This window comes from Pipistrellus hanaki (genome assembly GCF_964339955.1).
Source record: "Pipistrellus hanaki genome assembly, chromosome: 3".
NCBI classification, from domain to species: Eukaryota; Metazoa; Chordata; class Mammalia; order Chiroptera; family Vespertilionidae; genus Pipistrellus; species Pipistrellus hanaki.
Window position 1 is genome coordinate 20950177 of NC_140505.1, and position 22961 is coordinate 20973137.

At 37.7% G+C, this 22961-nt stretch overlaps 1 protein-coding gene across 1 annotated transcript in view; it reads left to right on the top strand.

Moving 5' to 3' along the window:
* Positions 1 to 22961, top strand: part of LOC311618707 (disintegrin and metalloproteinase domain-containing protein 5-like) — a gene marked incomplete at its 5' end in the record, with an annotated part of 90563 nt that overhangs the window by 44313 nt on the left and 23289 nt on the right. The window contains 3 exons of the mRNA XM_084876258.1: positions 9854 to 9944; positions 10537 to 10756; positions 22193 to 22279. Coding sequence (XP_084732384.1) covers positions 9854 to 9944; positions 10537 to 10756; positions 22193 to 22279 — 398 coding nt within the window. The remainder of the gene's footprint in view (positions 1 to 9853; positions 9945 to 10536; positions 10757 to 22192; positions 22280 to 22961) is intronic.

Genomic DNA, 22961 nt, shown 5'->3' on the forward strand with positions numbered 1-22961 from the left:
TCCTACCCATATGTAGTTTAGATTTTTTGAGCGAGTGAGAAATGTTTTATTTCTTAGTCCTCCCTCTAGGTCTTCCTTTGCCAGGTCAGGAGAGAAAATTCTAATTAGTGTCCAGATCAATAGGAATGCCAGGGATTTAAAAGGAGAACGACACAAGGGTTTAGTAATTATTATACTTTTGTTCTTTTCTATAGAATTGTGGTTGTGCCATCTGTCAAGCCAGGCTACTTTACAGCAACATTTAAAACATAACTGAGATAAAAAACAAATTACCACTAAAGTCAAGAAAAAATAGAAATGTGTACTTCAGATTCAATATTTTCCCAAATAAAAGCAAGAAAATAAATCTCAGTGTTATTTTTAGTGTTAGAGAGTGGGATGTCAGCTAGATGTTCCCCAGGTAATTTATTTACTGTTTTGTTAGTATTGACAGTGATTTTAAAGCCCTCTGTGGGAAACTATATGTGAATAAGTACAATAATAATCTCCTAAAATAGAATAGCTGTCTTTTTGGAGGAAAGTATAACATGTAATGAATCTTGATTTCAAATTAATGTCTGTCCAATCCAAGTGATCACTTGTGTTGATGTGTCTAGAACAAGGTAAGTTTGGCTATCAGTCAACTTTTGTAGTTAATTTTGGAAAACAATCCCATTTATGTAGCTTCATGTAGACCTTGGAGGCCATAGGTAGCTGTTGAAAACAATCTGTTTTTAAATCCAAATTAACTATAATTCTTTGACTAGATCATCCATGGAAGCCAATCATGGACACTAGTGACCAGAATCACCTTAAGGAGGGTTTCATGTAATTCTAAAGGAGGCATTAGTTTTCCAGCATAAAAACCATATATGATTTACAGGCAGCAGCCAAACCTCATTCCATAGACCTTTTACTGAGTTTAGGATTCATCCCAAAGGGAACTTACCCTGAATTAATGCTGAATCAATAGGATTTGTGAAAGAAAGAGGGGAATCTAGGACTTCCTGCACTGTAGTTTTGCTGGTATCTTTCTCCCTCTGGAATATCTTTTCCTCCTCAACATTATTGAGATGTAATTGACATATAACACTATGTAAATTTAAGATTTAGAACATGTTGATTTGATATATTTACACATTGCTAAATGATTACCACCATAGTGTTAGTTAACACCTCCAACTTGTCACATAATTTCCATTTCTTTTTTTGTGGTGAGAACTTTGGTATGCTCTCTTAGCAACTTTCAAGTATATAATACAGTTTTCTTAGCTATAACCACTATGCTGTTCATATCACCAGAACTTGTAAATACTATAACTGGAAGTTTTTACCCTTTGGCCATATATCCCTATTTACACTACCCAGTGTCTCTGATAATTACTACACTACTCTCTGATTCCATGAGTTGTTTTTTTGTTTGTTTTTTTGAGATTCCACATATAAGTGATGTTATATATTTGCCTTTCTTTGACTTATTTCACTTAGCATAATGCCTTCAAGATTCATCTAGGTTATGTCAAATGGCAAGAATTCCTTATTTTCATGGCTGAATAATATTCATACATTCACATATACACACACCTTCCCTTTTACATTTATCTGTTGATGGACACTTAAGTTGTTTGTATATCTTAGACATTGTGAATAAGGCTGCATGAATGTGGGAGTGTATTTATTTGAGATCCTGATTTCAATTCCTTTGAATATAGACCCAGAAGTGGGATTGCTGGAATTGCAAAGGAATTGTTTATTCCTATTTTTAAGTTTTTGTGGAACCTCCATACTATGCCCTCTCACAGTTCTGGAACCCTTGGAGGATGTCTGACTGCCAGCTTAGGCCGGCTCTCTACCAGCCAGCTGTGAGCTCAGCTTCTTGCTGAGAGGTGCTTCCCCCTGTGGGAGCACATGGACCATCAGGGGAAGCTCCTGCTGCATTGAGTGTCTGACCCTGGTGGTCAGTGTGATTCATTGTTCCACCGTTTAGTTGATTTGCATATTAGCCTTTTATTATATAGGAATTGCTGATAATTCCTAAATGGTCAAACTTAGGAGTAGCTGCTTGTAATATTCTTGAGCATTGACATCAATGTCACCAAGTGCAGTACACTAGCTTTCCTCATCCATAAACAGAAACATAAACACCTGCCTACCTTCATTGCAGTCCTGATCTGGTAATAAAATGTGATGGGAAAGCACTGTGAGTTATAAAATATGAGGGATTAACAAACAAGATGAACAAGTATATGTAAGTACACAAAATAAATTTCTTTCTTCTAGAGATCATTGCAACCACATAGGAAACAAAATGAAAGAGAAATAACCCCCCAAAATACAAACAAACAAACTAACTAACTAACTAACTAACTAACTAACTAATTCTTGATCCCACTACTTTCTCAAAATCTCCTCCAAGAGCATTCCTAACCACAGCAGGTCACTGCAGTTGCTGATGTTTCCATCAAGGAACTTGCACCCTCAGGGTTCTGGGAACCCCAGTGACTTCATTGTTGTAAGATCATCAAATTTCTGTCCTAAGTTGTCCCAAACTTCTGATCACTTTCTTTATTCATTTGGGTTTTGTGGTAAACTCAGCTCAAAGCCTGCCAAATGGAGGCAAGAATAAGGAAGTTGATACCATATATTCTTAAATCTCTCAGGCCTCAGGAGAATTAGGTGACAGAACCACAAAGATATAATTTTGGGAGAAAAAGAAAATTCTGGCCTTGAGTAAGTCATCCAGGGCAGTGGACCTTTGGTGTGAAGAAAACAATGCAAAAATGGCTGTTACCCTGAGCCTCAAAAGTTGAGCTAAAAAAGGCCACTGTAGAGGGTGTTAGGTTGTTCACAGTTGTGGGTTACTTATATGGCTCCCCAAGCCCATTAAGAGAACTGTGGGTAGATTGGAAGAATTGTTCAAATGACACAGGTTTTTTGTGTTTTTAAAAATTATATATATTTTATTGACATTTTACAGAGAGGAAGGGAGAGGGATAGAAAGTTAGAAACATCGATGAGAGAGAAACATGGATCAGCTGCCTCCTGTACACCTCTCACTGGGGATGTGCTAGCAACCAAGGTACATGCCCTTGACCAGAATCGAAACTGGGACCCTTCAGTCTGCAGGCCGACGCTCTGTCCACTGAGCCAAACCTGTTTTGGCTGACACAGATTTTATATAACAAGCAATGACTCATCTCAATCCAACATTTAGTGTTTTGTGCATGATGGATTTTCCTGTAATCAACTTTGATTTTAAAAAAATATATATTCTTGATTGATTAAAAATATTTTTAAAAAGTCAGTTATACATATTCTGCCCTTCCCCCTCCCCCCATTGACCTCTACCCTACCACTCCCACCCCCCAGCACATGCCCTCACCTCCCTAGTGTCTATGTCCATTGGTTAGGCTTATATGCATGCATACAAGTCCTTTGGTTGAGCTCTTGCCCATCCCCCTATACATGCTCCCCTGCCTTTCCTCTGAGGTTTGACAGTCTGTTTGAGACTTCTCTGTTTCTGATCTATTTTTGTTCATCAGTTTATGTTGTTCATTGTATTCCACAGATGAGTGACATCATGTGATATTTATCGTTCTCCAGCTGGCTTATTTTGCTTAGCATATGCTCTCCAGTGCCATCCATTCTGTTAAGAATGGTAAGAGTTCCTTCTTTTTCCGGCAAAGTAGTATTCCATGTGAAGATGTACCACAGTTTTCTAATCCATTTATTGACTGATGGGCACTTAGGCTGTTTCCAAATTTTAGCTATGCTACTATGAACACAGGGGAGCATATATCCTTTCTGATTGGTGTTTCTGATTTCTTGGGATATATTCTTAGAAGTGGGATTACTGGGTCAAATGGGTGTTCCATTTTTAATTTTTTTGAGGAAATTCATACTGTTTTCCACATTGGCTGCACCAGTCTGCATTCCAACCAGCAGTGCAAGAGGGATTCCTTTTTCTTCACATCCTTGCCAGCACTTGTCGTTTGTTGATTTGTTGATGATAGTCATTCTGACAAGTGTGAGGTGGTACCTCCTTGTCATTTTGATTTGCATCTCTTGAATGATTAGTGACCTTGAGCATGTTTTCATATGTCTCTTGGCCTTCTGTATGTCCTCTTTTGAAAAGTGTCCATTTAGGTCCTTTGCCCATTTTTGGGATTGCGTTGTTTATCTTCCTTTTGTTAAGTTGTATGAGCTCCCTGTAAATTTTGGAGATTAAACCCTATAGGAGATAGAATTGGTAAATATGTTCTCCCATGCAATGGGCTTTCTTGTAGTTTTGTCAATCGTTTCTTTTGTTGTTCAGAAGCTTTTTATTTTGACGTAGTCCCATTTATATATTCTTTTTATTTATTTTTTATTTTTTTAGTATCCATTGTCCTAGCAGCTGTGTCAGTAAAGATATTGCTATGACATATAGCTGATATTTTGCTGCCTGTGGATTCCTCTAAGATGTTTATGGTTTCCCTTCTTACATTTAAGTCCTTTATCCATTTTGAGTTTATTTTTGTGTATGATGTAAGTTGGTGGTCTAGATTCATTTTTTTCTTTGTGTGTGTATCTGACCAATTTTCCCCACACCATTTACTGAAGAAACTGTATTGACTCCATTTTATGTTCTTTCCTCCTGTGTCAAATATTAATTGAACATAATGGCTTTGATCAATTTCTGGGTTCTCTGTTCTGTTCCATTGGTCTATATATCTGTTCTTGTGCCTGTACCAGGCAGTTTTGAGGACAGTGGCTTTGATAAATAGCTTAATATCTGGTGTTGAGATCCTGCCTAGTTTGTTCTTCTTTCTCAGGATTGCTGTGGCTATTCAGTGTCTTTTTTTTTTCTTTCATATGAATTTCTGGAGAGTTTTTTCTAGGTCTGTGAAATATTCCTTTGGTATCTTAATGAGGATTGCATTGAATATATATATTGCTTTAGGTAGTATGGACATTTTAATGATGTTGATTCTACCAATCCATGAACACTGTATATTCTTCCATTTGTTTATATCTTCCACTATCTCTTTTTCAACATCCTGTTGTTTTCTGAGTTCAGGTCTTTTGCCTACTTAGATAAATTTTTTCCTAAGTATCTTAATTTTGTTGTTGCATTGGTTGTAAGTGGGATTTTTTAAAAAATTTTCTTTATGTAAGTTTCACTATTGGTATATAAAAACCCCCCATAGATTTCTGAGTGTAAATTTTGTATCCTGCTACATTGCTGAATTCATTTATGAATACCAATAATTTTTTTTTATATAGAGTCTTTAAGTCAAATAGTTTTTTTTTTGATGATGGACAATATCATGTCATCTGCAAATAATGACAGTTTTACTTCTTCCTTTCCAACTTTGATGCCTTTTATTTCTTTTTCTCATCTGATGGCTATGTGTCCAGTACTTCCAGTACTGTGTCAAACAAGGCATCCCTGTCTTGTTCCTATTATCAGAGGGATTGATTATAGTTTTTTCCCCATTGATTATGATATTGACTGTAAGTTTGTCAGATAAGGCTTCTATTCTGTTGAGATATGATCCCTCTATTCCTACTTTGCTGAGGGTTTTTATCAAGAAATGGTGTTGGATTTTATCAAATTCTTTTTCTGCATCAATTATTATGACTGTGATTTTTATCTCTCATTTGTTTATGTGATATATCATATTTATTGATTTGCAGATATTGTACCATCTTTGCATCTCCAGAATAAATCCCACTTGGTCATGCTGTATTATCTTTCTAATATAATGCTGGAATCTTGTTGAGGGATTTTAGCATTTGTGTTCATTAGGGATAATTCTCTTTCTTTTTAGTGTCTTTATCTGATTTTGAGATAAGGTATTGGTGACTTCATAGAATGAGCTTAGAAGTGTTCCTTCCTCTTGAATTTTTTGGAATAGTCTGAGAAGGATAGGTTTTAGTTCTTCTTTGAATGTTTTACAAAACTCCCCTGTAAACCCATCTAGCCCAGGGCTTTTGTTTGTTAGACATTTTTTGATAATTGCTTCAATTTCCTCCATAGTTATTGGCCCATTCAAAATTTTTTATTCTTCCTAATTGAGTTTTGGAAGGTTGTATTTTTCTAGGAATATGTCCATTTCTTCTAGGTTTTTCAGTTTGTTAGAATAGATTTGTTCATAGTATTTTTTTCTTTTTACAATCCTTTGTATTTCTGTGGGGTCTCTTATCATTCTGCCTCTTTCATTTTTGATTTTTTTTTTTAATTTGGGTCCTCTCTCTTTTTCTTGGTGAGGCTGGCTAGAGGATCATCAAGTTTATTTAACCTTTCAAAGAACCTGCTATTGGTTTTATTGATCTTTTGTACCATTTTTTTCTCTGTGTTATTTATTTCTGCTCTGATTTTTATTATATTCTTCCTTCTGCTCACTCTAGGCTTTTCTTGCTGCTCTCTTTCTAATTCTTTAAATTATAGAGTTAGATAATTTATTACCATCTTTTTTTGTTTTCTGAGATGCTATGAATTTTCCTTGTAGGACTGCTTTTACTGTGTCCCATAGATTTTGGATTGTTGTGTTTTCATTGTCATTTGTTTCCAGAATGTTTTTAATTTCTTCTTTGATCTCTTTGTTAACCCAACCATTGCTTAATAGCATGCTATTTAGCATCCAAGCCCATGATTTGTTTTCATTTTTTTTTTATTGTAGTTGATTTCTAATATTCTGCCATTGTGGTCTGAGAAGATGCTTGATATGATTTCAATCTTTTTGAATTTGGAGAGACTTTGCCTATGACCCAATATGTGGTTTATATGTGAAAATGTCTTATGTGCACTTGAAAAGAATGTATATATTATGTAGCTTTGGGATGAAATGTTCTGAAGATACCAATTAAGTCCATCAGATCTAGTGAGTCATTTAAGATAGCTGTTTACTTGCTGATTTATTTTGTCTAGAGGATTTATTCAGTGATGTCAAAGGGGTGTTAAAGTTCCCTACTGTGACTTACTGCTGCCGATCTCTCCATTGATATCCTGCAGAAGTTTTTTCTTTTTTTTTCTTTTAATGTATTTGGGTGCTCCTGCATTGGGTGCATATATGTTTACCAGAGTTATATCCTCTTGTTGTATCAATCCCTTTAGTATTATGAAGTGGCCTTTCTTATCTCTTTTTATGGAAGTCTATTTTCTCAGTTATAAATATTGCTACTCCAGCTTATTTTTTTCATTTCTATTTGCCTAGAAGATATTTTTCCATCCCTTCATTTTTAGTCTGGGCGAGTCCCTTGTTCTGAGACAGGTCTCTTGTAGACAGCATATATATAGGTAATGTCTTCTTATCCATTCAGCCACTCAATGTATTTTTATTGGAGCATTTAATATATTTATGTTTAAGGTTATTATTGATAGGTACTTGTTTGTAGCCATTCTTTTTATGTGCCTGTGTTCCTTTTTCCCTTTCTATTCCTTCTTTCTACAACAGTGCCTTTAGCATTTCTTGCAGTACTGGCTAGATAGTGATAAATTCCCTTAGTCTTTTTTTGTCTGTGAAGTTCTGATTCCCCCTTCAATTTTGAATGATAGCCTTTCTGGGTATAGTATTCTTAGATTCATTTTTTTACTTTGCATCACTTTGTATACTTCATTCCAGTCCCTTCTGACCTGATATGTTTCTGTTGACAAATCATTTGATAATCTAATGGGATCCCATATAGGTAACTTTCTGTCTCTTGCAGCCTTTAAGATCCTCTTTTTGTCATTAATTTTTGCCACAATAATTATGAGGTGCCTTGCTGTGGGTCTTTTTGGGTTCATCTTGTTTGGGATTCTCTGTGCTTGTGTGATGTTTTTATTCCCCAAATCCTAGAAGTTTTCCATCATTATTTCTTCAAATAGGTTTTCTAAACATTGTTCCACTTTATGTCCTTCTGGCACCACTATTATACATATGTTATTTTGTTTCATGTTATCCCAAAGCTCCATTAGGTCCTCCTCCTGATTTTAAATGTTTTTATCCAATTGCTGTTCAGATTGTGTGTGTGTGTTTTTCCTGTCCTTCCTTCTAATTTGTTGTTTCTCCACTTCTAGTCTAATGTTGAAACCTTTTGTTACGTTTTATTGTAGCTATATCACTTTTTATTTCCTCATGATCCACACTAATAAAAGAAAATATGCAAATTTACCATACCTCCTTGACAACCACCATCCAATCAGGTGTGAGTATGCAAATTAACCCAACAAATATGATGGGTTAATCTGCATATGCAGGTGCAGAGAGAAGACTGAAGGTTCTGGCTCCAGTGAAGACTAAGTGATGAAGCAGCTCTTGTATACATTTGAAGTATTCTCATTTTTAAAATTAGATATAACTAAATATAAAAGGGCTAAACTAGATAAACATTTATGTTTTCATAATTTTAAAATTCAACAATTCTTATTTAGTGATTGTTATGATGCTTGGGAACAGATATGAGAAACTAGTATGGAATACGAGCAGTTAAGTGATCTCTGGGCTTGTTATCAGTATTTCATTATGGATACTATTTCTCTCCTGTTTTGTTTGGAATAAGAGCAAACTCTATTTTCACACAGGATAGAGAATGAAGAAAGAAAGTGATCAATTTAGCAGAAATAAAGAGGGTTGCTCATTCTGTTAACAATATAGAACCATTTGAATCATGCTGCTATTTACTTTATCTGTGTTTCATATAGAAGAAAGTCTAACAGGCTTAAAATGATAGGATCTCTTTTTAATCCTAAATCTATCCCCAGCTACTATTTAATGCAAGTTAAATTATAATCCTCTGTAGAGAATCTTATCTAATAAAAGAGTAAGATGCAAATTGACCATACCTCTGCTATACCAACAAGCCATGCCCAACAGCCAATTAGAGTGAGTATGCAAATTAACCCCAACAAAGATGGCTGTGGTCACAGAGAACAGAAGGTGCCTTGGGTTTTCTTGGCAATGGAAGAAGCCAAGCTTTCTGCCTGCCTTTGTGGGCCTAAGCCTCCACTCAAGGCTACAAAGTTTCAATTATAGAAGGTAAACAAATCCAAACAGAAATGGTGGCAGCCAAGGACCAAGCAGTCTTGGCTCTGCTCCAGGCTACAACGTTTCAATTGTAGAAGGTAAATAAATTCCAGATACCAAGGTCTCCACCTGGGTCACCAAGGGACGTGACTGGCCTGCAAACCACCACAGGCCCCTAGCCCAGGCTGCCCCACATCCCAATGTAACCCCCACCCTGATCCAGGACACCCTTCAGGGCAAACCAGTTGGCCCCCACCCATGCACCAGGCCTCTATCCTATCTAATAAAAGAGTAATATGCAGATTGACCATCATTCCAACACACAAGATCAAGGTAGCTGCCCCCATGTGGACACAAGATGGGCAGCAGGGGAGGGCAGTTGGGAGGGACCAGGCCTTCAAGGGAGGACAGTTGTGGGTGATCAGGCAAGCAAGGGAGGGCAGTTGGGAGGCACCAGGCCTGCAAGGGAGGGAAGTTGGGGATGATCCACCATGCAGGGGAGGGCAGTTAGGGGTGACCAGGCTGGCAGAGGAGGGAAGTTGGCAGCAAACAGGCTGGCAGGGGAGCAGTTAAACATCAATCAGGCTGGCATGGGAGTGGTTAGGGGGTAATCAGGTTGGCATGCAGAAGTGGTTAGGGGAAATCAGGAAGGGAGACAGGCGAGCAGTTTGGAACCAGCAGTTCTGGATTGTGACAGGGATATCCAATGAGGGGTCCCAGATTGGAGAGGGTGAAGGTTGGGCTGAGGGACACCACCACCACCCCATGCATGAATTTTATGCACCGGACCTCTAGTCACATTATAATTTTCAGAGTGAGTTTATTATTTATTTAATGATAATTCTAATTATGTATTATAACCTACTTATTTTTTTTTCTTTCAGCTGCTAGAGGTGCTCAATTTGCTTGTTATGATGAAATAAATACAAGAGGAGATAGATATGGAAACTGTGGACCTAACTATTGTTCTTTTCCGTATGTATTAGGCAATTCTAATTTTGTTTGTAATGTAGCTTATATGTTGCGAATATCCCATAATATATTATATGTACAGACTAAAATGGTATTTTATACCAGGTTTTCTTTGTTTCATTATCTGAGAACAATGTTATTACCTATTGCCTACAAATAACATGCATCTATAATGTTACAATAATGACCATAAAATAGCCTCTGTTTATTGTGATGAGGTAGGCATTGTGTTAGGTAGTTTATATACATTATATAATAAATATCTTTAATACATCAAACATTTGTAGTAAGAGCTATTTTATTTTACTAATGAAAGAATTAAAGACCAGCAACCATTGGTTTAAATATCAGAAGTCAATATAGGAGAGATCAGGTTGTAAAAATCATTAATCAGATTGTAAAAATCATTAATATTTTTCCTTGCCATATTGCCTCACAAAACAAAAAGAGCCACATCATACATAGTCAGTGGGCTCAGAAAATTACTGAGAAAACTCTTGAAACTGAAATTTAAGTCAGTGAAATACCTTTTTAACTTAGCTATATCAACAATCTATGTTAATATGAGATTTTTTTTCCTGCCTTTTGCTTCTAGTAATCTCATGTGTGGAAAATTAGTTTGTGCCTGGCCACATAAAAAATTAGTAACAAAAGCAAATTTATCTGTGATTTACACACACGTACGAGATGAAATATGTGTGTCTACATTTCTAAACGCGGACAAGTTACCTTCCAACCCCACTACAGCAATAAGTACACCTGGAGAAAGAGATGATACATATGTACAAGATGGCACTCCGTGTGGTCCTGATATGGTAATTAGAACTACAAATTTATAAGTATTTTCAACATCTTTTATGGTTATACTCATTTTAACAATGTACCAACCAATGCACTTTAAAATAACCTGATTGAGGTATTGTTTATATAAAATTTACCTATGGTAAATGTGTAATTCATTGCTTTTGATTAATTTAGAGTTGTACAACCATCAGCACATCCAGTTTTAGAACATACCATCACCTCTTCTCTTGCCCACTTGCCCATCCCTAGCCCTAAGCAACACACCCAGTTTCCTCTATTAATATTGAGCTGTAGTGTGATACATTTGTCATACTAAGCCAAGATTAACTAAATCTAGTAGTTCATTCAGATTTCCTTAGCTTTTCCTTAATGACCTTTTCTAGGATTCAACCCAGAGTACCATTTTGCATTTACTTACTGTGTACATTTAGGCCCTCTCGATAGTACAGTTTCTTATAATGTCCACTCCCACCCCCCTTCTTTGGAAGAAGATTACATCATATCAAATATACAGACTTGTTGATATTAATTTTGATCACATGGGTGTGGTAATATTTGAAAAACTTATCACTGTAAATAATTTTTTTTCTTTCTATATTGTACTTCATTGAATAGCATACTATGCATAGCTTATATTTAAGCCTATATTTGAGTAATAAGTTGTGTTCCACCTTCTTGGAAATTCAGTATGTACTTAAATCATTTTGAATTATGCATATTTTTGCCTATTTTTCTCTATTTATTTAATCATATATTTGTAGTAGTATGGAATCCATGGATTTTTATGTTATAGTTTTGGTTATTATCCAGTATGACTTTATTTTATTGTTCAAATTGTTCTAACTTTGGCTATTGGGAGTTCTTTCAATTTGTTTCTATGTTGCTTCGACATACTATTATCATTGTATGTGCTTTTCTTTTGGAGTGCTTCCTTACTTTCTGGAATGACAAACTGTTCTAGGTCCATTTTGTATATTTTGTGTCTTAGTTTCCAGAACTTGCATTCTCCCAGGAGGCCTGGTTCATTTTAACTAGAAATGACCATTAGAAACCAAGATCTAGGTGCTGATTGTGCTTTTGCTACTAGAGTTTCACTGATATAGCCCTATCTGTAGACAGAACTAGGAAATATATATTGTCTGGTGTGCATTGTCCCATGCACCAAGAGATCACTGATTTGATTCCTAGTCAGGGCACATGCCCAGTTGCAGGCTCAATCCTCAGTAGGGGGTATGCAGTAGGCAGCTGATTGATGTTTCTCTCTCATCAATGTTTCTAATTCTCTCTCCCTCTCCCTTCTTCTCTCTCTCAAATTAATAAAAACAATATTTAAAAATATTTTTTCCAAATGTTTTCAATTTCTTGCTCTTTCTTCTCCTTTTGGCATACCCATGATGTGAGGGTTTCAATGTTTGAAGTGGTCTCAGAGGCTTTCTGCACTATCTTCATTCTTTTTTTTTAAATAAATTTTTATTGTTCAGATTATTATAATTGTTCCTATTTTTTCCCCCCATTACTCCCCTACATCAGGTTCCTACCCCACCCTCCACCCTTTCCCCACCCCCACTGTCCTCATCCATAGGTGTACAATTTTTGTCAGTCTCTTCCCGCACCCCCCACTCCCCTCTTTCCTGAGAATCCTCAGTCCAGTCCCTTTATATACCTCTGATTCAATTATATTCACCAGTTATTACTGTTCATCAGATTTTTTAATTCCCTTGTTTTTTAGATTCACTTGTTGATAGTTACGTATTTGTTGTTAATAATTTTTATCTTTATCTTCTTCCTCTTCTTAAAGAATAATTTTCAGCATTTCATATAATTCTGGTTTGGCAGTGATGAACTCCTTTAGCTTTTTTTTTTTATTTGTGAAGCTCTTTATCTCGCCTTCGATTCTGAGTAGCTTTGCTGGGTAGAGTATTTTTGGCTGTAGGTTCTTGCTATTCATCACCTTGAATATTTCTTGCCATTCCTATCTGTCCTGCATGGTTTCTGTTGAGAAATCAGCTGACAATCATATGGGTGCTCCTTTATAGGTAACTACCTGCTTTTCTCTTGCTGCTTTTAATATTCTCTCTTAATCTTTTGCTCTTGGAATTTTAATTACGATGTGTCTTGGTGTGGTCCTCTTTGGATTCTTTTTGTTTGGGGTTCTGTGCACTTCCTGGACTTGTAAGTCTAACTCTTTCACCAGGTGGGGGAAGTTTTCTGTCACTATTTCTTCCAGTATGTTTTCAGTATCTTGCTCTTTCCCTTCTTCTGGGACCCCCATAATTCTGATGTTGGTTCGCTTGAAGTTGTCCCAGAGGTTTCTTACACTATCTTCAGCTTTCTGGATTCTCTTGTCTTCTTGCTTCTGAGGAGTGTCTTCTGGCTCTTTGTGTTCCAAATCTTTGACTTGATTCTTGCAATCTTCCATTCTGTTTTTAGGACCTGTGTAATATTTTTTTATTTCAGACAATGTTTTCTTTATTTCTAGTTGGTTCCTTTTTATTTCTAGTTGATCTTTTTTCATATCCTCAAAGGTCTCGTTTATTTTATCGACCTTTTCTAGGAAATTCTTGAAAAACCTTATAACTGTGGTTTTGAATTCTATGTCCATTCTTTTGCTTTCCTCCATTTCCTTTTTTGTGGCCTGCCTCTTTTTTGCATTTTAGCTGCTTCACTGAGTTGATAGAGTAGCTTTGTGTGCTAGGTATCCTAGCAGGGCCCAGTAGCTCAGCTTTCCCAGTTACCTGAGGTGGACAGTCTTGGTGCAGCCCTATGTGGGCTGTGTGTGCAGTCTTGTTAAGCCTTGCTTGTTGTTGGTATCACTGGGGAAAGATGATCTCCAAGCCAACTGGCTGTGAGGATCAGCAGTGTGCCAGCTAGGAGGGCTTCTGTGCTCAGCTTGGATGGGGCAGAGTCTCAGAGTGGCACAGTTAAGCTTTGGTTTCCCATCAGTCCCACCTTAAGAGGGTCCTATTTGCCGAGTCCCACAACACTGGCTGCTGGTGCGTTCACTATTTGGGGGAAGGCTATTCTCGAGTTTTGCCTGCTCCCTGACCGTCAATTTCTTCCCGGATCAGAGTTGGCTATCAGTGCTGTTGGGAGGTTTTTTCTCCCTAATGAGAAAGCTAGCCACTGGGAGGGCTTCTGTGCTCCGCTTGGATGAGACGGAGTCTCAGGGTGGCACAGACAAGCTTTGGTTTCCCATCAGCCCACCCTAAGAGGGTCCTGTTCCTGAGTCCTGCAGTAATGGCTGCTGGCTACACACACCTCTGAGAGAGTTTTGCCCACTTCCTGACAGTCCAATTTTATCTGACTGGAGCTGGCTATCAGTGCAATAGGAAGGTTTTGTTTTCCTCCTGAACAAGAAAGCTAGCCGTGCATTAGCTGCCTGCCCTCTTTACACATGCTACAAGTAAGCCAGCAGCGAATTCTGTGCCCTTTCTGTGTGCACAGATCTCCGTACCTCCACAGCTTCTGAGGCTCAGCGTCCTTTCTCTTCCCTTCCTAGATGGTAGAGCTTCCACTCAGCCAGCCTTCTGGTGGTTCAGGGCGATGTTTGCTCCGTTTTCCAGGTGTAATTTTAAAATTGTTGTGGTAGGCTGCATTTAGGTGTTTACCTTATGCCACCATTTGGTTTCTCTATCTTTATTCTTTTTTAAAATTCTTTTTTCTTTTTTCCATTTTGATTGGATACTTCTTGTTTACTTTATTTCAAATTGCTAATTTGATTGTAAATTATTCTTCATGTCAGTCAGTGTATCCTTCATTTCCAAATGATTCTTTTTTATGGTTTCTTGTCTTTTCCATACTATTGATGTTTTCACTAAGTTCCTTGAGCATCCTTATAACCATTGTTTTGAACTGTGCATGGTAGTTTTTTTTGCCTCCATTTAATTTCGTGTTTTTGTTTTTATTTTTTTCTGGAGAAGTCTCCTATTCTTTCATTTTGGATCTTTTTATTTGTCTCTGCATTTTGGAGGTTTTCCTATCTTGTTTTTATGTATTAACTAGAGCTGCTACATCTTCTGGACTAGCTGGAGTGGCCTTATTTAGTCGATGCTTGTAGGCTTCAATAACACAGCTTCCCCAGTTACCTGAGCTGGATGTTCCAGGCACCCTGATGTGGACTGTTGCCAGGGCCAGCCTGGCAGGTTGAAATGGGCTGAGGTAGGGAGGTGGGAATTGAGAAAAGAAAGAAAGACAGAAGAGCGGGGTTGGGAGGACTACAAGTCATCCAGGAACTGTAGCAAGTTTATTCACTACGTAATGCTTTTTATACACAAGGTCTGTCCAGAGGAATGTATTCTTTGTTCCTCTTAAATCTCTAAAGGAGAGATAGAACTGAAGGACAAATTCTTAGTACAGTAAATCTCAGTAAATAGTTACAGACTTCTTGACAAGCCATGAAAGATTGCTCTCATTCTACTGATAATCACCATCCAAACAAGTCAGGGAAAACTGTTTGGGTTGGGGGCCAGCCCTGCTAGCCCCCTCAGATGCAAGTACCTTGTCAGCTTACATCCTGTCACCAACAGATCCCCCTTTTCTGTTTTTTAGGCTACTAATAACAAAAGTAAAATTTAAATAATATTAAAGCTCTAATATTAAAGTAATTATAAACAATGCCAATGCAAAACTGAATTATATATATGTTATCATTTTTAAAACTTGAATGTCAAGAGCAAAACTTTGGCTATTAAAAAATAACAAAACAATAAGAGAGAAATTAAAACTATGGATATGTTAACATTTTTAGCTACTAAATGAAAAAAAAGTCTCTTGTGCTGCTGATGTATATTTACTCAGAGTCTTTTGACTTGGCTGTGTAAGACTTTGTAGAACACTGGCAGCTAACAGATGCTTGCATGAGTAGGAACATGATTGAAGAAGTATCTGCTGCACTTCAGTCATTGATTTCTTCAGATGACTCTATGTTGGTATCTCAGTCTCTTGTGTAGCTTTCAGTTTTCTTCTTCTCTTGCTTTGCTGTCATTAGGGCAGTCCTAAGTCCTTTTGAGTGAAGGGACACAAGAGCTTGTCTGAGTCCATTGTGGTAACACACGTAATGCTCCGGCACATGAATTGGCTTTATTGCTCCTTCTGGAAAGATATAAAACACAACCTCTTCCCCACATGATTACTGAATCTGATAAAACTCTTTTCTGGTTTATGCTTCCTTCCACCTAGCTGACTCAGTGGACGCTATTGTACAGGCCTGATGCCTTTCGCCTGCTGTACGATCCTCTGCATCACAATTTAAAAAATTTTTAAAGTATAAAAAGCATGACTGAGTTTTTCTTGAGGTGACACATAACATCTGTCTCCCCCTTTTTTTGTTTTTTAAATGATTTTAAGAGTACGAATGGCTCTTTCTACAATTGAGTGATATTTATTTTACTAGATTGGATTAGGTTTAAGTCTTTGGGGATTTACCCCTAAGGTTGGTATAGGAAGGTGGATAATATACTGAGGACATTGTTTCTAATAAAATATGGAAATTGCCATTCTCAAATAATATTTTATAGACTGAAAATTAAATGAAAAGTTCCTCTGAATTACTGTGACTTCTAGTAGCTGTTTTAATAATTTTTGCTATACTTACCATATAAGTACTATTACTATAGGTTGATGGGCTCCATAGTAAAATCTGTTAAGGCATAAATAAGAGCTTGTATTTCTATTGAAATACAAGAGGTTTGAAAGACCTTTGCTCCTCTGCTGTAATATATCTAGCCTTTCTAGAACTGGATCTATCTGTAAAAATGTTAATACCTGAGATATTTTTTTTAATGTGGTAGTTAATACTATTCCCTGTGTTAGAAATAAATCAAGCCCCTAAGCTAGTGTTCCCGGTAGAATATAAAATATTAAGTATTTTGACTTCTATGTAGAAGGGTGTGTACACCGACCTTCCTTGCCCTTGGTCCTGGGCAACCTGTAGCAATGGACAGGTGCTGACTGTTATCATGACAAGGTATTTTCACTTTAAAAATAAAGTAAATTTACTTTTGAATTCATAAGCCACAAATGTTGCCCTGCCTCTAGCTTAATTAAAGTTAGGATTAAGCGGCCACATAAAGTTAGGATTCAATTATTTATAGAATATTGGCTTCTCATGTAATTTAATTTATATGACATTGATTATATTGTAAAAGCTAATTTATAAAGTAACTTAAGTAGGTATTTTTAATTAAAAATATATATGCTTCATAGATAGTATAACTAAATTATCTTAAAGAATATCAAATATATTTAAACTGGATTATAGAATCAATCCTCTTTTAAAAATCAGACCAATAATTAATATATTTTGAATTCCTAATTATTAGAGGAAATACAACATTTTATTTTCTTAAAAATAAATTTTTATGCTTTAAGTATTTAATTACCACAACTCTATAATTTCTCCTAATTTAATTTGTACTTTGAACTTTTAAAGCTGGCAAGTTAAATATATTTAGTAGTTCTTAGATTAATAACACTTTATATTTCTTAGAAAAATACAAGACATAATCAATTAATAGATTCAATTCTGTCCTCTAGGTTTTTTACGAGGCAAATTTAAACTTTAATTTTTATTTTCCAGTGGCTCTGGGAAAGTAGGTTTTGTTTATTCGATTGTAAATTATCACATTCTTTAAGATGGCTACTGGCAGGACACTATATTAACTGTCTGCTGGGGGAAGAGCCTCTATCCTTTCTTCCCTCAACAAAGGATGTAGCCAGTTACCTGGGCTACTTAGATCTTTAGTATTAATGCATTACTTATTCATCTATATTTTAATAATTTCTTTGAGATTCTAGAATCAATTATAATTATTTTAAAGTATTTACTTTGGATAAATTCTATGACAGAGACAAATTTACTTATTTTCTTGAAGGCTTTAAAAGTTAATTTTTTAATAAAGTTCATTATCATTTTGAAAACTACTTTTATTATGGAAATGCAAATCTTGTTGCTGGAATTAGCTTGAATTTCTTTCAAGAAGATTTTTTCACCGTTTTTTTCTCAGGAAAAAGAACCAGCTCTGGGTTTTTCATTTCTGTAGCCCTTGTAAAGAGTTAAGTCCAGTTCAAGACCTATCTAATATCCAAAATTGGACGTGTGCACATTTTGTCTTATACTAGCTTTCTCTTTACACGTGTACAGATATCCCAGACGTATTTCTAAATTTTTAAAACATTTTTATGGCGAGAAAGGAAACTTTTAATTTAATATACTAGGAGAGCAGGCTTCTATATTGGATCGCCTTATGTCTCTCCCTTCCACCATATCCTGCTTACTTCAGGGGAAGCATCAGCAACAGATCTGGCTGAATTTCTTTTCATGCTTAAAAGATAGACAGATCTCAAATTTTTTCTTTCCTTTTGGCTTTCTGAAGTAATAACTCACACCAATTTGGCCAAGATTTGCATTTCCCTGTAAATTCTCTTATAATTTTTAAACAAGGCATTAAGTAGTCTTATTGTAAGTAATCTTAATGTGGGAGAGCAGATAGCCCTGCCCTCTCCAGCTGCCTTTGAATTTCTCCACACCAGAGGCAGTTTCAGCAGTGGAGTTTCACTTATTACAGATTTTAAATTCCATACACGCACTAAGATTCTAATTTGAACAAGAAACAACATTATTTTGTGATCACATAGATTTTAACATTTGCCTCTAAAGGGCACTTCCACTTTGTCCCATGCTTTACTCCCGACTATCAATAAGTTGCTCCTCCCTTACCTTAACGAGTGCACTCTTTGTTCGGAGGAGTTCCTCACCGTCTGCTTCCTAAGTCCTCAGATCCCTGGATTTGGGCGCCAATTGCCGGGGTCTGCCTGGCAGGTTGATCCGGGCTGAGGTAGGGAGGTGGGAATTGAGGAAAGAAAGAAAGACAGAAGAGCGGGGTTGGGAGGACTACAAGTCATCCAGGAACTGTAGCAAGTTTATTCACTGTGCAATGCTTTTTATACACAAGGCACTAATTAGGAGGTCTGTCCAGAGGAATGTATTCTTTGTTCCTCTTAAATCTCTAAAGGAAGGATAGAACTGAAGGACAAATTCTTAGTACAGTAAATCTCAGTAAATAGTTACAGACTTCTTGGCAAGCCATGAAAAGTTGCTTTCATTCTACTGATAATCGCCATCCAAACAAGTCAGGGAAAACTGTTTGGGTAGGGTGCCAGCCCTGCTAGCCCCCTCAGATGCAAGGACCTTGTCAGCTTACATCCTGTCACTGACAGACTGTGAGAACTGTACTTTTGTATTTGAGCTTTGATTACTATTGGCACGTCACTGAGACCTCCCAGGCCAATTGGCTGTGAAGACCAGCTGTGACTACAAAATGCCAGCTGTTGTTCAGGAGCTGACACTACAAAGCAGAACTTATTTTAGAGGGGCTTTGGTGCTCACTGAGTCATCACCTTGAGTGTGTTGCTTGTGGGGGTAGGAGGTTTTTCATCTAGTGTAGTCTGAAGCTGTTAACGTGGTACACTGGCTCTTGGGCCTTCTGGGAGGTTCAGGGTCAGCACTGCCTGTGGTCTGCTTGAGGTACCTGGCATGGGTGACCTATAGATAGCTATTATTTGTGCTGGGGTTGAAGCTGCCCAGGAGAGCCTAAGCTACAAATAAAGGCCCGTTGCTGCTAGTGTTGAGCCCGGGGGCATTTAGCAAGTGATTCAGGGTACACAGAGGCCAGATTCTACTTGTTTGAGAGAGATTTTAGGAAAATCTGAAGCATGAACTGCAATAGACCATTTGTATGGAAAAGCCACTGGAAACAGCTGAGGGAGACCAGCAAGAGAGACCAGGGTCTCAGGGAATCATCAGGGCAGGGTGAACAGAGTGAGGCAGGTTGATGGAGACTCAGATATGGTGTCCACCTGCCTGTTTGGGCATGGGGGAGACTGTATTAGTAAAGGAACAATGGCTTTCACTAGCCATAAGCTGATACCCCTCAGCTCTTGCCCTGATGACAGACTATTCAGTTCCTGCCTGTGTGTCTCTGACTCCTTTCAAGCTGCTATGCTATTGCTGTAACTCAGAGGGAGTGAGTCCACGTAAGGCCATGTTCAGGCCCTTTAAGGGGGACTACCTGGGACTCCAGCAGTACTCCATCTCACTCAGCCACAATCTCCACTGGATTGGATAGCAAGAAGCTATGGGAACTTCTCCTTTTGGCACTGGAACCTGGTCTTGGAGGCCGAGTATGGGACTGGGACCCCTTGCTTCTTATGAGTAACCTCCACAGGAAAGGCATCTCTTCCAAGTTTTATTTTCCATAAATAGGTGTGGGAACAGCCAATTCTAAGTCTCTGCCCCTACCAATCTCAATATGGCTTCTTTAAATCTCTAGTTGTAGGACTTCCATTCTGTTAGATTTCAGATGGTTCTGAATGATGGTTGTTATGTAGTTGCAATTTTATGTGGTTATGGGAGTAGCCTTATACTAATGATGTTAAAACCTCAATCTCCCATCAGATAATACTCAACCCTGACTGCTCACAGATAATTGCCTAGACCCTGTCTCAGGTATTCTACCTAATAAAAAAAATAATATGCAAATTAACCATCACTCTGCTACACTAACAAGCCACGCCCACCAGCCAATTAGAGTGAGTATGCAAATGAACCCAACCAAGATGGCTACCAGAAGGGAAGCTTGGGTTTCCCCAGCAACAGAGGAAGCCAAGCTTTCCACATACTCCCAGGCCTCCACTCAAGGATACAAAGTTTCAATTATAAAAATGGGGGCAGCCACAGATGGAACAGGAGGCTTGGCTCTGCTCCAGGCTACAAAGTTTCAATTGTAGAAGGTAAATAAATTCCAGATACAAGGACCTCCACTTGGGTCACTAGGGGATATCACTGGCCTGCAAACAACCACAGGCCCCTCCTGCAGGCCACCCCCATACTCCAAGGGAACCCCCACTCTGATCCGAGACACCCTTCAGGGCAAACCAGCTGGCCCCCTCCCATGCACCAGGCCTCTATCCTATCTAATAAAAGAGTGATATGCAGATTGACCATCACTCCAACATATAAGATCAAGATAGCTGCCCCTATGTGATCAAAGATCCTGCCCCATGTGGACACAAGATGGCCACCACAAGATGGCCAGCAGGGGAAGGTAGTTGGGAGGTACCAGGCCTGTAAGGGAGGGCAGTTGGGGGTGATCAATCCTGCAGGGAAGGGCAGTTGGGAGTGACCAGGCCAGCTGAGGAGGGAAGTTGGGGGCAAACAGGCTGACAGGGGAGTAGATAGACATCAATCAGGCTGGCATGGGAGTGGTTAGGGGGTAATCAGGCTGGCAGGCAGAAGCAGTTAGGGGCAATACGGAAGGCAGGCAGATGAGCAGTTTGGAGCCAGCAGTCCTGGATTGTGAGAGAGCAGTTGGACATCCCTCGAGGGGTCCCAGATTGGAGAGGGTGCAGGTGGGGCTGAGGGACACACACCCCCATGCACAAATTTCATGCACTGGGCCTCTAATCTATACTAATAATAGAGGAATATGCAAATTGACCAGGATAATGTCACGTAATGACCAATCAGGTGGGGATGGACCATGAAGGAGAGTTAAAAACGCCTGTGCCAGGGGTCTGAAGGGTGTAGAGAGGAAGGGAGAGCAGATAGGCAGTTAGGGCAGTCAGACAAGGAGGGGAGAGCAGATAGGCAGTCAGGGAAATCAGTCCAGGAGGGGAGTGCAAATAGACAATTAGGGGGATCAGGCCAGGAGAAAAGAGCAGATTGGGGGACCAGGCAAGCAAGGGAGAGAAGTTAGGCAGTTACGGGGATCAGGCCAGCAGGGAAGAGCAGATAGGCATTTAGGGCGATCAGGCTAGAAGGGGAGTGCATATACGCAATTAGGGGGATCAGGCCAGGAGGAGAGATCAGGTAGGCAGTTAGGGGGATCAGGCTAGGAGGGGAAAGCATTTGGGGTATCAAGCTGGCAGGGAGAGCAGTTAGTGCCATCAGACCAGCAGGGGAGCAATTAGGAACTAGTGGTTCAGGATTGTGAGAGGGATCCTGGATTGGAGAGGGTACAGGCCAGGCTTTGGGTCCACCATCATGTGCATGAATTTTGTACACCGGGCCTCTAGTTTTAATATAATTGTCTCAGGTTGAGCTCAGGCATAGGCATTTAAAAATGCTTTTCAGTGAAATCTTGAACTCAAGGAACTAATCAAATAATTTTTTCAAGAATGTATCTTTCTAAGAGGACTTCTGGTGTTAGATGGTAAGAAAATAAAATTTCCAACTTCTTACATCTGATTACAACTTTATAATCTGAATGTACATAGCTTATTTCACATTTATTTCAATGAACTTACAATTATTTTATTTTTTGGATTTTTATGTCAATCCTTGGTAATATGAATTCTGGAATTTTTAAATAGTTTTTCATCTATATTATCAATGTACACAATAAATTGTTTGCTGATTTTATTTTTCATTTCCTTTTGAATTGTTTTAGTTTTGTGTCATGTTTGCCTGTAAAGAGATTAGACACATGGACAATTATAATGCATGCGACAATGCTAGAGACTGTAACAACAGAGGAGTAAGTAATTTCAATTTTCTTTTTAAGTTACATGTTTTGAAAATTTTAAGAAACAGTTTAGAGGTTTACAAAATCATTTGAATAATTTTCTAAATAATTTTTATACTACTTGGTGCCATTTAATTGTCTATAATTTATAGCTTTAACATTATTTTACTAAGAAATCTTGCCAAACTATTAAAGAAGATAAAGTACCTCATTGTTGTTTTGATTTAAATCTCTCAGATGATTAGTGACTTTAAACATGTTTTTATAAGATAATTCTGGACATATAAAATGTTTGGTAAATATGTGGGGTGGATGTGCTATAAGCACTAGGTGTTACCATATAACCAAAATAATATTATTTTTACAGAGAGAATAAAGTCATATGAATTTTCTTTCTAGTCTTACTAATTAATTTAGGGTATGGGCTATCCTGTGAAGCTAGAAAGTAAATGACAAATTACTGGTAATTGCCAATATTTGTTTTTGGGTATGTGAAGAGTTGAAAGAATAAAAAAAAAATTAACTTGGTAACAGAAGCTAGATGTACTTTTTAAGGTATAGACACTTTCAAGAAAAAATTAGTTGAATTGTTTATTTAAGATCAATTTTCTAGAATGGATAGCTTCTTATCTGTTGAATAAACATAGAATATTCATTTGTCTCTGTTGTAAACCATCTTTGTACATAAAAAAAT